This window comes from Seriola lalandi, unplaced genomic scaffold (assembly GCF_002814215.2).
Source record: "Seriola lalandi dorsalis isolate HSWRI2012SDOR001 ecotype SW California unplaced genomic scaffold, Sedor1 jcf7180002054954, whole genome shotgun sequence".
Taxonomy (NCBI): domain Eukaryota; kingdom Metazoa; phylum Chordata; class Actinopteri; order Carangiformes; family Carangidae; genus Seriola; species Seriola lalandi.
Window position 1 is genome coordinate 408739 of NW_019525505.1, and position 15187 is coordinate 423925.

At 44.1% G+C, this 15187-nt stretch overlaps 1 protein-coding gene across 3 annotated transcripts in view; it reads left to right on the forward strand.

The window, feature by feature from the left end:
• The first annotated feature begins 400 nt into the window (after positions 1-400).
• LOC111645621 (large proline-rich protein BAG6-like) overlaps positions 401-15187 on the forward strand; it is a 22965-nt gene continuing 8178 nt past the window's right edge. Inside the window, exons 1-16 of one of the 3 annotated variants that reach the window (XM_087170589.1) lie at positions 401-699; positions 892-976; positions 1079-1196; positions 2734-2948; positions 3049-3120; positions 3217-3339; positions 5528-5712; positions 7648-7777; positions 9520-9723; positions 10653-10881; positions 11431-11493; positions 11621-11931; positions 12292-12370; positions 13320-13654; positions 13932-14181; positions 14292-14461. In XM_087170589.1, the coding sequence (XP_087026715.1) occupies positions 896-976; positions 1079-1196; positions 2734-2948; positions 3049-3120; positions 3217-3339; positions 5528-5712; positions 7648-7777; positions 9520-9723; positions 10653-10881; positions 11431-11493; positions 11621-11931; positions 12292-12370; positions 13320-13654; positions 13932-14181; positions 14292-14461 (2565 nt within the window). In that variant the 5' untranslated portion in view covers positions 401-699; positions 892-895. Of the gene's footprint in view, positions 700-891; positions 977-1056; positions 1197-2733; positions 2949-3048; positions 3121-3216; positions 3340-5527; positions 5713-7647; positions 7778-9519; positions 9724-10652; positions 10882-11430; positions 11494-11620; positions 11932-12291; positions 12371-13319; positions 13655-13931; positions 14182-14291; positions 14462-15187 lie in introns of those variants that run through there. The other 2 variants (XM_023394876.2, XM_087170590.1) reach the window with 2 other exon arrangements.

A 15187-nucleotide genomic window follows, 5' to 3' on the forward strand; every position in this document is an offset into this window, starting at 1 on the left:
CACACACACACACACACACACACACACACACAGAGGATACAGTTTGATGGAGACAAGAACACTCAGTGGGTGTTGTTGTTATTAGAAAAGTCTGAACAAAAGAATAAAACAGCACTACAACAACCAATAATAGTGCACGTTTAATATAATATAATATAATAATGTTATTATTATTATTATTATTATTATTATTGATACTAATAATAATAATAATAATTCGTTTATTTGTTTTTCCCTCTAAAATGGAAATGATTTGTATTAGTTGTGAAAATGGAAATAATTAGCATGACAAACACAAACACTTAAACACAAAGTGACAGCTATCAAACTGTCAAAACTCAGCGCTCAGGCATGACACAGGCGCCTCTCGTCTACGTCATCGGGGTCCTATGACGTTGCATTCAGTGCCGTGGTTTATTTAGGGGTTTATTTAAGCTAGTTAGCTAACGGATCAACCTGAATGCGCACACACTCGGAACAACAGTGTCATTTTTTTTTCAATTGCCTCGGCTGTGGAAATAGACTCCAAATCAAAAGTACTACGTCAAACCGGTTTCCCGCTGAACGTGGACAACGATCTTCTCTGGGAGATTAGCTTGTTATCGCTCTTAGCCTCCCGGTAACTGGGATTAGCAAACGTTAGCTATCTAGCTAACAAGCTAATAACAACAACAAGGCTCCGGAGCTGTCTGAAAGCAGGTGCTGTCTCATTATTTTACCACGTTTATTAGTTGGATGCAAGATAAAGGTTACTAGCTTTATGAAGTAGCTGCAGCTTGGTTCCTCTTTCCCCCATTCCCCATGTCAAAACTGCCCCTAATGCACAATAGTAAACAGTGGATGGCTAAGGCTCAATTTCCAGCTCTAACTTTATTATTTTCACACATTCAGAAATATGGCAGAGCCCAGCGACATGATCGAAGTCACCGTGAAGACTCTGGACTCCCAGAGCAGGAGCTACAAAGTCAGAGGCGAGGTAATGCTCTTACTCTGATTTAAATACTGCTCTGTTTAGACTCCCCCGTCCCCTTCCCCTCCCGTTTCAATGCAAGGTAGTGTGTTGTGTGTTGTCCCCCAGCTGACTGTGAAGCAGTTCAAGGAGCACATCGCATCCTCAGTGGAGATCCCAGTAGACAAGCAGAGGCTCATCTACCAGGGCAGAGTGCTGCAGGATGACAGAACACTAACTGAATACAGTGAGTAAATGAAACGGTGCGCATAGTGCTGCAGCACGGTTTGGGATGAACAGTGAATGTGTTTTTCTAACCTGCTGAGGACAGGGAAGTTTATTTATTATTGCTTTTGACCTCAGCAGTGTCAAAATATGATATTTGTATTTCTGTGGTTAGCCGGTTAAGATATATTTTTTTATTTATATTCTTTATTGCATTCCCTTACAGTGGTTATTTCTCAACAGAACATCAACTCCATGATATTTACAGCATACAGTATACCCCATACATATTCGTATATATATTCATATATATATATATATATATATATATATATATTACCTTAGCTGATCACACTTAAATTTAGGCAGATAAATAAATTAATAAAAATAAAGAAGAGCGAGAGAAAAATATTATAATGAATAAAACAGTTTTAACTCATTTTAAACAATATAGCTGTTCTTATTACTTTCTCTTCCCTCCGCTACCCCTTTCCCCCTCACCCTTTATTTATTACACTAATCCTGTCATTCGTTATCTCCATTTTATTATTTCGTCAATCGTGTCATTCCATTTGTTTAATTGTGGTGCCGCTGACTTCAGACAATTTTTTGTTATTTGTTTAAGTGCTGCTACTCTTAATATTCTAAAAAGATGTTTATCAGTTTGTTGAGGAAGTTGCCCGTTGAAATAGATGTAGCACCACTTTTAATGTGGATTGGGGCTAAACCTTTTCACAGCTGTCAGTTAAACATGTCAAAATCAGGAGGAAAGAAAAACCTCAGCTGCTGCATTATTTTTGCAATAATTGCAGTTAGTAAAGCAGTTAGGTGGAAGTGAAACAGCTGAGCACTAGGACTAGAATACTATGTGATGCAACTAATGGTTATTGCTTAGTATTGATTTTTTTAAAAGCGGGTCTATGAAATGTCAAAAATAATGACACATTACTGTTACAAATGATATACATATACATACAACATAATAATAATACAAATAACTTTATTTATATAGCACCTTTTAAAAACATAGTTTACAAAGTGCTTTGATAAACAAATCAAAAGCAGTGATAGTCAAAAGCAGGACAGAAATAAGGTAGAGTTACAGAGGAAGTGCAAACAGTATGCTTCAATGTAAATGAGGACGATTAGATGGAGCAGATGCCGTATAGAAAGACTCACACACGCACACATGCAAACACAATGAAAAGGTGGAGATGATAAAAAGACGACATCACATAAAGGCAAGTCTGTAAAAATTAGTTTAGGGAAGTGATTTAAAAGAAGTTACTGATTCTGCTTCATCTCCTCAGGCAGGTCATTTTAAAGCCGGGGGTTCCTGATGGAAAAAGCACGGTCACCTTTAGATTCAAGCCTCGACTTTGGAACAGTCAGAAGGGCCCCGCCCGAGGAACTAAGGATCAAAGCGCAAATAAAATACTGAAAATGCCGGAGATAGTTCATTTATCATTTGAAATAGAAGAAAGCAGTAAATTAAATCGTACTTAAACAGTAAATGTTTTTAAAGTATCTAATGGAGCCTCCCTGTGTTTCTCCTTCAGATGTAGATGGGAAGGTAATCCATCTGGTGGAGCGTGCCCCACCTCAGGCCACCATGTCCGGCTCTGGGGGGATGGGTGTTTCCTCCGGCGGGGCAGAGGGCAGCGGTAGCCACGCCGCCTCCCAGGGTGCACCGCATGACCGCAATGCCAACAGCTATGTGATGCTGGGGACCTTCAACCTGCCCGTCAACATCATGGACCCTCAGCAGATACAGGTGGGCATGAACGTACTGTACGCAAAGCGAAACCCTCACTGCGCTTTTCCGAAGGGAAGAACAGTTTCATGCTTTGTTACAGCTGGGATTTGTCTTGTAGATGTCAGTTCAGCAGATGATGGCTGGAGTCGGCGAAGCTGGGAGGAATACCAGGGTCAGCACCAGTTCCGGGGTAAAGGCTCATTAATCACAAGTCATCATTTCATCAGGGTCTTTAGCCCTTCCGTCTCTCCCCTCCTGTAAGGTTGACACGTGTTTGTATGTGCAGAGCAATGGCTCGGTGGACGTGCAGATCAACTTGGACCAGTCGGTGCACAGTGAGCCCAGGATGAGGCTGCAGCTGGCTGAGAACCTGCTCAGAGACGCTCGCTCTCTGATCCACAGACTGGAGGTCCAGTATACTCGCTGCTTTTGACACTCACTGTCATTCCTCACATGTCAAAGCCCGCTCATCACACGCTCACTGATCATTTTCACAATAGGTTGTTCTACTCAGAACCGTCAAGACTCTGTTACTGCTGTGTATTTTCTGTTTATGTATGCCCTTTTAATTCTGGCACTACAGCTCCCATCATGCTTTAGGTGATGTAAACATCAGACATACTGTAAGCATCACAGTTATTGATTTATTCTTTGTAAAGGGAGATAAAGACAAAGAAAGTGATAACAAAACAAGACGTAACATAACATAAGATAATGTAACATGATGGCATACACTGTTACAGAGAACACCTGCCAGCTTTTTGTTACTGCTATAGATTTAGATTTATGACTTGTATATATTTTGATTTATTGAGAGGGAGAGAGAAGTAGAGAGAGAAAAAATTTGTAGAAAATAAATAAATAAATGAGGTGTTGATGTTGCTGGTGTTGACTAGATGTATTTTTTTGAAGTTTTTTCTTGGGCATTTTTGCCTTTTAACTTTGCTGCAGTGAGAGAGAGAGAGAGATAGAGACAGGAAAGTTGATGAGAGAGAGAGGGGATGAAATTCAGCAAAAGGCCTTGGGTTGGACCGGAGCCCGGGCCACAGGACATGTTTTGAGACATGGGATGTAGTGGGAACTAGAGACTCTGGAAAAGGATGAAAGTTCCGTGGACTTGATGCTTCTCTGAAAGTGATGTAAAAGGCAGTGAGGATCACCCGTCACCTGCTCTGCTGTGCAGCCAGTAACAGTAATGATGTCGGTACTGGTGATAGGAATGTGACACAAGTGTTTTAAAAGGGGAAATAGTGACTGTGCATCACGCACATGTAATGTAATCTACCCAGTCTAATCATAACATCCAGTACATTTTATTCTCAGAGTCTATCCTCTCACATGTCACTATGACTTCATCCATGATATCATAACTGTTTCCTCTTCAAATTAAGACTTTTTAAAATATAATTTCTTTTTTTTCTGGTAAAGTTCTTGTGATTCCAGTGTATTTCTAGACATTTTAGATCATTTAAGTTAACATTATTTTTCAGGCATTTTTGCCTTTATTGTGATAGCTGCAGTGAGAGAGAGACAGCAAGGTCAGAGAGAGAGGGGGAGAGTGGGAGAGAGGATGACATGCGGCAAAGGGCCACAGGCCTGACTGCTGCGCTTGGGACTTAGCCTTCATCCGCTCTTTAACAACTTTCTTCTCAAAATCTCATATTTATTTCCTGACAGCGGCTCCTATAAGATAAGATAGTCCTGTATTAGTCCTGAAGTGGGGAAATTTGCAGTGTTACAGCAGCAAGGTGGAAAGTACAAAAGAAATGCAAAATGAAAATATTTTTAAAAATGTATAAAATACCTGATAGCACAGTGCATGAGAGAAAGTCAGAGAGAGAGACAGAGAGAGAGAGAGTTAGAGAGGATGAGGGCCACGGGTTGCACTGGAACCCAGGACACTGTGGTTAGCACCAAGCCTGTGTGGTACCTGTTTGTCAGTGTTTGTTGTGTGAGGTCACTGAGTGCAGTATGTTGTACAGTCTGACGGCAGCAGGAAGGAAAGACCTGCAGTATCTCTCCTTCACACACGGCCGTGCAGCAGCCTGTCGCTGAAGGAGCTGCTCAGTGTTGTCACGGTGACCTGCGTGGGATGGGCGATGTTCTCCAACAGGGTTGATAGCTTAGCCAGCATTCGCCTGTCGCCCACTACCTCCACTGGGTCGAGGGGTCATCCCACGACAGTCTCTTCCTGTCAGCAGTGGAGATGCTGCCGCCGCAGCAGACCACAGGAAAGAAAATGGCTGATGCCACCACAGAGTCACAAAATGACTTCAGGAGTTCTCCCCGCACTCCAAAAGACCAGAGACCTCGTATTATGGAGATATTACCCTGTGGTGAATCTGCACCATGGTGGGCCATCATCCAGCACTGTGTATTGTTTCCATTTGATTTTGGATGATACAAGAGATGAGTTAACGCATTCTTTAGCTGTGCCTGTTTCCCCAGGAGCTCACCGGCTCATCAGATGGCCGCTCTCCATCACTCCATCACTGAGCCAACAGCATTGACTGTGCGTGTGTGCGTGTGCGTGTGCGTGTGCGTGTGTGTGTGTGTGTGTGTGTGTGTGTGTATTGTGATATGTCTGCGTGTTGTAGGGAGTGTCCGGTGACAGCAGCTCCCATTCAGAGCCAGAGGTACCTCAGTCTTCTTCTTCCCCACCGTCGTCTTCCTCCTCTGCCAGAGGAGCTGCAGCCTCACAGCCCATGGACACCAGCTCTCCTCCTGCTCCATCATCCTCCACCTCCACCCAGACTGAGGGAGCAGCTAACACTGGCCCCAAGTAAGTCAGAGCCTGAATGGCCCCATCAACAGCTGGTATCAACATGTGATCTGCATCTGGATACTGACACCTGATCTATGGGAAGGTGTGTTCTCATGATCTTGATTGTGCCTGCATTAAAATAAGATTTCAATATGCAAATTAGTTAGTCAGCAAACATGGCATATACTAGCCACTGCTGCTACGTGTACTTTTGACCAGGTAACAGAAAGAGATGGAGTTTGGTATTCATCCAATCACAAGTCAGTATGATCTAATGCATTAACACCAGATCCCGATCACATTAATGTCAAGGTGTCAGGTGGGATAAACCTTTACACCCAAATACAGACTACAACAGTTTAATGAGTTTGTGCAGTTTAATTTATTCAGTGAGTTATTCTTTGTGAATTTCAAAATAAATGAGAAAACTTAATTTTGAAGTAAGTGAAGTAAGCTAAAATAAGTAACTCTGCATCCCCGGTCTCAGACATCTAACACCTGGTGTGAGGAAGGAAGTGACGGAATGGAAAACACCTGTGTCCACATTGTCACTTTGTGAATCAAATGGTTTAATGTATTTGGACCATTTTGTCTGGACAGTTTGAATTAAAGAGCTTTGATTCTGACCTAGCAGCTAAAATATCACAGTGGTAAGCTGCTGCCTCCACCCCTCACACCGAGACGGGTCACATCAATTAAAACTGAGGGAGGAATCTAACGGCGCTGCAGCACTTTATCTTATCTATTGTGACTGGACTGAGTGACTCTGACGTGTTTAAAATCGCGTGCAGAACAAATCACATAGATCCAGAACAGAGAGTTCTCCTTCAGATGAAGCTGCTTCTCAGTCTAATAACTCTACACGTTTATTGACGTTCATATAACTTTTCATCGCTAAGAAAACCGACAAAGAACATTACATCGCTTTCAAACCTCAAGAAATCATTACAGTGTCTTATTAGCTTCTGCTTCAGCTGTGTGTTCCTGTGACAACCTGCAGGTCTCAGCATCACCTGTCTTAATATGAAAACACAAGCCTTTTGGTTTCTTTTTTCTTTTCATTTTAAACTAGAATCACCTCCCGGTGGGTGTCTGCCTCCTCCACTCAGACTAGTTTCAGATCACATCCCTGTTTATCCAGAGTCAGAGAAAATATGAACCGTTTGTGTGAAACTTTGTCATAATTGCTGTGAAGTCTTGAGCAATGGCTAAAAAGTGTTTAGTGAGGTCACACTGACCTTGACCTTTGACTTTTGACCACCAAAATCTAATCAGTTCATCCTTGAGTCCCTGTGAATGTTTGTACCACATTTGAAGAAGTTCCTTCAAGGTGTTAATGAGATATTATGTCAATGAGAATGGGACAGACAACCTGAAAACAATATGGATCTGGCTCAAAATCAAATAACATCATGATATAATATAACAGTTTTTTTTTAATGTGAAAGGAAACTCAAATCACCCAAAGATACACGGAGCCCTCAGACTGTGAATCAGCTGTGGTGTGATTAAAATTACCCATCCATTGTGTCCAGCTTTACCATGCTTTATTCACAAAACTCTTGAATGAATTTGAGGAGGACATAGTAATCACTGTATATGAGAGTAAACTGTGCAGGTCCCACAAGGTGTTTTTGACATTGACATTTCTGATAGTTTCTGGTTTCCTGAAGCAGAAAGCGTGGCACTGATTTCTTAAAATATTTTACTGCCCAGTTCATATATGTAAGATATGAATAACATTCATCCCTCACGCTCAAAAACCAAAACCATCTGCACTCTGTTTGCATGTTCCAAAATACCACATGCACACATTCATGCTGATTCCACCGGAATCAGTTGATAACATGGAGGCCACCAGGTTACCAGACACCATCCTGTCAGCTTTCTAACCATTGTTCTCCAGCAGGGTCTCTGTAGTGCTGACTGCTCCTGTGCTGTGTTTGTCCTCAGTCACCCGAGTCCAGCAGAGTTTGTGGAGGTCCTGTCTGAGGTCAGGAGGGTGGAGGAGAGGTTACGCCCCTTCATAGAGAGGACCCACTCAATCCTGGGAGCAGCCACATCAGCAGACTACAACAACAATGTAAGGAGGGAGTGCAACAGCAGCAACGGTTACGTCACTCACAGTATGAGAAGAAGTGACATCCAGAAATAAACTCATTAACATTTACACAGCTCAGCAGGAAAACCTTGGTTTCATGTTATGTGCTGTGTCCCAGTTCCATATGCTACATAACAACTGTATGCAGTGGCTGCGGTCAGCAAACTTTATTTGGCATCTCCTCTAGTGGGAATACACAACATGATCAATTCACTGATCCCCAGTCTGATCACTTCTCACTCGACCCAGACATTGTTCTGCTGTGTCATCATCAAGGCCGTCCCCCTGCTGTCTCTCTCTGATCGCAGCCCGAACAAGCTAACATCAGCCTGAACAAGCTAACGTTAACCTAAACAAGCTAATGTTAGTCCAAACAAGCTAACATTAGCCTAAACAAGCTAACATTAGCCTAAACAAGCTAACGTTGTGTGTGGAGTGTCGCTACAACAGATTACACAGTAACATTTCAGGACATGAACATGTTGACAGCATGATGTTAATATTAAGTTAACAACTGAAACAGCTGTTTGCTCCTGTCATCAGAAACACTGTGACACCGTGTGTACCGGCTTCTGGTCGTCTATAACTTGATGACCCATTGATCCGCGTCAAACACAAGATATCTCCGTACACAAGTCAGATTTTTTTGGCAGTGGACCTGTGGCTGCTCCTGATGCCATTCCACATGTTGTTGTTATTGTTTACTGTGCCTGGCTTCGTCTTCTCTTCCAAGTTTGATGTCAGACAAACAAGTACCATCACATTTTCTGAATCTTCGCTTCTCATGACATCCCCATTGCAACAACATGATTTACACTTTGCCTAAAACATTTCTACAAAACTTTACAAAACATTCTGACCATAACTTGTTTTTTGGATCATGAATTTACGTCAGTACATGCAGAAGCAAATTATTATTAAATAAAAAGAAATCATGTTGCTGCCATTGCGATGGTTCCTGTCCACGTTCGCACTGTGGTCAGACTGATCTGAGAACAGAGTAAATACAGAATGCGGGTTTTTAATAAATGTAATTTATTAATAAAACAACCCTGTGCTGACAGCAGTGACTGTGCTCTTGAGAGTGTTTTGGGCAAATAAAACTGGGAACCAGCAAAAGCTGCTGCAGAACAAAGCTGACTGTCAGCTCATCCAGCTGTGATCCAGCTGTGGCATCAGATGACTGTTCAGAGGAAACCATGTCTCATTTCACTAAGTCCTGTTTCCTCACGTCCTCTCTCCACCTTCAGTGGGAGGAGCTACAAGGACGCAAGTGAGGAAAACGTGGATGCACCCGTACTCACAACTGCATAGATGTAGATTGTAATATGGCTTTGGGACACGGGTGCAGATTTTGGATGTGCCACCAGTCATTTATTTGAAGTCATGTCTGTCACATACTACACCTACAATGTCCCCATCAAAAGCTGGTTATAAACAATGACATAGAAGTGACAACAATACAATTCTCCCTAATAATATGACACGAAAGCAGCTGACCTCTTGACACAGTGTGACAGTACAGAGGTGTCATATATCTGCAGGTGCTCAGAGAACGATGCCTAGGATAATTCTTTTTTGGAACCTTTTCTTGACATTTTCACCTGCACGCATGAAGCACTGTAATCTCATGTACTCAGCACATTCAGGCTCAAGCTGTATGCTTTCAGACCCAGTCATCATATGTTCTTTGTTCTGTCCTCTGCTCTGGTTCATGTTCACAGACACAAGAAAGAGAGGAGGATCAGCGCATTCTCAACCTGGTTGGAGATGCCCTGCGTCTCCTCGGAAACACCTTGGTTGTCCTCGGTGACCTACGCTGTAACCTGGCGACCTCTCCTCCACGCCACCTGTATGTGGTCCGCCCCATGGCCCACTACACCCACCCAGTCCTGCTCCAGGCCGGTCTGCCACACATGCCCATTCCAGTAGGTTCACACCACGCTGAGTCATTGTGTCGGCCAGGCAACAAAGTAACTTCAGTTCAGCTGAAAAGAACAGTGTCATTTATAAAGGCTCATCTAAAATGATAGGTCTTTTTTATGCTCAGCTCATTATGAATAGGTTGTGGGTGTTGCTTGCTGGGATTTCCTGATGTTCAAAAACATCTGTGTAGTTTCTCACACATGCTAATCTTTAACCAGTTAGCTGGCAAAGCAGCGCTGGTAGCGATACCTACCTGCAGCTCTGAGCTTCTGGCTTCATGGTGCAAAGGAAGCCAGACACTGAACTGGAAGGGAAAACACAGAAATATTCTAACTGTTGCTCCTCACTGCAAACATTCATTAGAACATAAAATATTACTGTATTCAGTGATTTGTTGAGTTGCTATTGTTAGTAAATAATATTCATGTATTATCATATTCACACACTCAGCACTTTATTAGAAACATCATACTAATACAGATATGGCTGAAAAAGGGATCTATTATTAAAATAATTGGCAGTTAATTTCATTTTCTGTGGATAATGTAATTGTACCAGTTACGTCCTCCAGAGTATCACAGTGTCATACAGAGTACATTAAGAGTATTGCTTATTTATACTGTGATAAAACATTTTTATATCAGTTGTTGTTGTTTCACACAACTTGCTGTTATTGTACTGGCCAGCTTAATTTATATCACTTCCTGACCTGAGGGCCCGCCCACCAACATTATCTAGCTAATACATGTGACATGCATGGTTCCTTCCTGAGAAGAGCTGAAATTGGATCTATACATTTATCTATTAGCTGCCTGAATAATTTGTCTCTGAGCAATAATGTCTCCATGAGGAGTTCCCTTTAGATGCCTTACGACAACTTTGTGCATCACTGACAGTGGCAAAGAGAAATAAACATGTCTGTCTCCTCCAGATAAACTTAGGAACAACAGTAACCATGACGTCTAATGGGAGACAGGTGGCTGAAGGACAACGCCAGCCCTCTCACAGTTCTGGCCAATCGGATCAACAGGCTACCGACCAGGCCCCGCCCGTTCATTCCAACGGGGCCGCTCATCAACAGGGACAGGGAGGACCCCGAGTGATCCGGATCACCCATCAGACCATGGAGCCTGTGGTCATGATGCAGATGAACATCGACGGTATGTGTGCGGCCACGTCAGCTGACTCTCCATGTTAGTGCTACGGTCACATGGGCTTCTGTGATTTGTTTGAAGGAGCCAGTATCGACGGTGGCCCTGAGAGCTCAACACACTGCAGCTTAAGAAAAACAAAGTGCTTCAGGAAACGTCTTCCAGTTTCACAACACATGTTCTGCAAATACTCACAACACGAGCAAATACACAACTGTCAGCCAACATCGGAGCATAACAGCCAGAATCCGCTAAAATGTGGAGGTGTATGGGCCAGACTCAGGCCTATGTTGGGCCAGAAGTTTCATTTTGCCGTCTGAGATGTGTTTCCTTAAGTTGCAGTGCATCGAGCTCTCCGTGCCACCGTAAGTCTCCCATGTATTTCAGTCAGACAAGTGAAACACAGAACTACTTACAGTGAAGATCATCGGTGAAAGAGAAATGAATACAGAATTAAATGAATTTGATATAAACAAAGGAAAAGGAATATAATGGGATAATTTACTTTTAATTTATCGAGCCAAACTGACGGGTTTCTGCTCTCGTTGCGTTGGCCAGGTGAGACAGCAGCTGGGCCTCAGGTTCCCGGACAGCCAATTGCTGCAGGTCCCGGCCAGCCCGGTGAGTGACGCTCTGTGATTTGGTAGTTTGTTGCTATGGTAATAGCTGTCTCTTCCTTGCAACGCTTTGGGTCAGATGAATTTTATGTGGATGTGCTCAAAGAGGACACACCTGTCTCTGTGTTCAGGAGTGACACCGGTCCACTTCCCAGGACTGCCCCCTGAGTTCATGCAGGCCATCGTGCACCAGATCTCGCACCAAGCTGCCGCCATGGCTGCCGCAGCCTCAGCAGGACACCCAGAACAGATGGCGTCAGGCCCTGGCTCCACGCCCGGCGCTGAGGCAACTGCTTCCCAACAACCCCCCCACCCTGCTCAGGCCAGGGTGGTCATCACCAGACCTTCCTTCTCCCCTCGCATCCCTCAGCCTGTGGGAACCAGGGGAACCACCATCAACCTGAGGGCCACAGTACCCACAGCTGGCCAACAGCCAGGACAGGTACCACAAAAACGAATCGTTATTTTTAGAAGTGATTAATCAGAGAGAAATGGTCGATATAACATTAGAAACCATTTAAAAATGCCCGTTAAAATTTCCTAGAGACCATCAAACGTGGACCAACAGTCCAAAACACAGAAATATTAAATTGACTATAATGTTAAGATGAGGAATAAGAGCACATGTTCACATTTAAGAATCTTAAACACAGAATTTTTGGATTTTCTTATCAGTTAATTTTCTGTCGATAATCTTACAAACTTTTGCAGCTATGGAAACGTCCTGCAGTGTATCACAGTGTCATACAGATGAAGTGTTAGCAAACAGCTGCTTGTTTACCTCTGCCCCCCCTGTGAGCAGGGCACACCTCTGGCTCCCTCCTCCCTCACCCAGATGATCAGCGGTCTGGTCGGACAGCTCCTGATGCCGGGGCAGCCAGGTCAGTATCCGCTGGTTTCAACAGTCAGAGCAGCTAACAAACCAAATGTTCTCTTTCTCACTGACGGTTAGTCAGCCACATGTATCCCAGATTAACAGCTGTGTTTGTGAACCAGTTCTTAATGATTCCTCCTGACCTTTCAGCCGTATTCCATGGCCCTCTTCAGCAAATGGAGCCTGCTCAGGTATCGCAATGTTTGATCTCCAGATATAACTTGACCAAAGCTTGTACCTGGGTCATGTGATGGACACATAAGCACAAAAGCTCAGAAGTTGGTGAACTCTGAAGATTTGTGTTGCGCACAAAAGTGAACAGAGCCTTGATTCAGACTCTGGGCCCAGACGGGTTTACATAAGCTCTCAGACCTTTATAGAGATCACGTCCTACATCCCACTAACATTTGAAAATCTTAGAGGAAAATTTGGGATCCCTCAGGCTCACTTGTTGAAATATTTTCCAGATACAACATCTGACCCCTGTGTTAAAGGAAAGATCCCAATAATTTATAGGAAATTGGTAAGTGTGTCTTCAGAATCTTCAAATTGTAAAAGAATGGCTAGAGGGTCAGAGGATTCAGCTTACAGAGGCCTCAAACTGAACTGTGTGTGTCCAGCGGTCGGTCACGGTTGGTCTGTGAGTGTCTTTTAAACTCACTGGCTCTACAGCTGATTTTTAGAGAGAGGCACAACAAAAGGACCAGGCTGATATTGGCTTATTGCAGATAAATTGGTAACGTGTCAGCTGATTAGTCTTATCTCATAGTTTGTCCATCAGAGGGAGCTGTGCAGTTGATCTGTCTTGGCCACAGTTCATTAAACATGAATCTAAAGGTTTATTTAGTTGATTTATTTTTTATGCAGATGGCTGATATATGTAAACTTTAGATACTGATCTCAGTACTGGTCTCTAAAAAAACCTGTCGGGGTTCAGCGAGCCTTATTTTGTCCAGGTCTTCTCACTCCCCCAGGTGATCCTGTTTCCACGTCCTCGTCGACCAGCTCTCAGTCCTCCTTCTCTACCTCGTCTTTGTCTGATTCCCACACCGTGTCCCCCCCACCAACCTCTGCCAACACCTCCGGACAGACAACCACACGCACCACCAGCACCGCCTCCGTGGGACAGCCGGCAGACAGCAGTCCTGAGGGAAATCTGGCCCAGCTCCTCGGCTCTCTGCTGGGAGGAGCGGCTGGGTTGGGGGGTTCCGGCTCTGGGCCGACTCCCTCCATCACTGTGACGCTGCCGGGGGTGCCGGGCTTCTTCCAGGGCATGTCGGACTTCACACTGGTGAGTTCACCCGCCATTGTAAGCCCCAGAGGTTGATGCTCAGTTCAGACGTCGTGTTTACTCTGGAACAAACTGAAAATTGAAATATGATACAATAAGCTATAGGTCTTGTTCCCTTGGACCTACATTTGTGTATCAGTTCATACTTTACTGCTACACTGTCAGTACAAAAACATACTGCTCTATGTTGGAGGCTGCGTTCTGTCACCGTAACAACCTCCTGATATGTACAGGTTTGAAGATGATGGTTAAAAGTGTTTGTTGTTTTCTTCCTCAGCCCCATACCAGTGGCCCTGCAGCCCCGGCCCCGCCTCCATCTACCAGTGCCGCCCCGCCCCAGGACAGCAGCAGTGGAGCCACAGACTCTCTGAGCCCGGAGCTGTTCACCGGCATCGTGCAGGGAGTCCTCTCCACCATGATGAGCTCTCTGGGGGCACAACAGGGCAACGGAGAGAGCATCGCCCAGTTCATCCAGAGACTGTCCCAGACCAACAACCTGTTCACGCCTGGTTCTGGAGATGCTGTGGGTGAGTCAGGAAACGGGAGGATGATTCAGGCCACACATCACCATTCACATTTCACACCATTCACCATCACTGTCATCAACTTACTGATGAACCAGCTCTCATCCTGGCAGGGTTCTTTGGCGACCTGCTGTCTCTGGTCTGTCAGAGCTTCTCCATGGTGGACATGGTGCTGTTGCTTCATGGGAACGCCCAGCCTCTGAGCCGCATCCGACCCCAGCTCACTGACTTCTTTACTGAACACTACCTGCAGGGCCGAGAGCCCACCGATGCCAACATCGCAGTAAGTGCTATAGAGAGAGTTCCTGACTGTTTGTTCACACGCTGAGCTGTTTGCTAATAGACAGGCTGTAATGGCAAGTGATGGGAGTGAGTGGGGTTTTCAGTGGGCGAGTCTACACAGAAAGCATTTCCGCTGTCTTCTTCACTTATCTGTGGTATTTCTTCCGCCGGGAACACCTGCGTTGTCAGTCTGCTGCTGCTGAAGCACGTGTGTGTTCACACCAGCTGCGCCTCTATTTGTTTTCATTATTCATTCATTTCAGATTCATTTCTGACAGAAAATGTCACTTAAATGCAGACATGGACAAAGTACACAACTCCATTACTTGAGTCAAAGCATAGATACCTCTGATCAAATATTACTCCAATACAAGTGAAAGTTGTACAGTGCTTCATTTTAAAATACTTAGATGCAAAAAGTACATTTTTGCATTTTTGTCAACACATTGTTGTGTTATTCAACAGTGTATTCACAAAACCTAATGACTCTGAAACAGCCTGCTGACTGAGTGCAGAACCTGTAGAATACAAATCTTGTAGAAAATGCTACAAACCCTGTAAAAACGGCCAAAAAAACACAATTGAATCAACAAAAGGAACTATTGCTCTTCACCTGGGTCTGTGTGTGTGTGTGTGTGTGTGTGTGTGTGTGTGTGTGTGTGTGTGTGTGTGTGTGTGTGTGTGTGTGTGTGTGTGTGTGTGTGTGTGTGTGTGTGTGTGTGTGTGT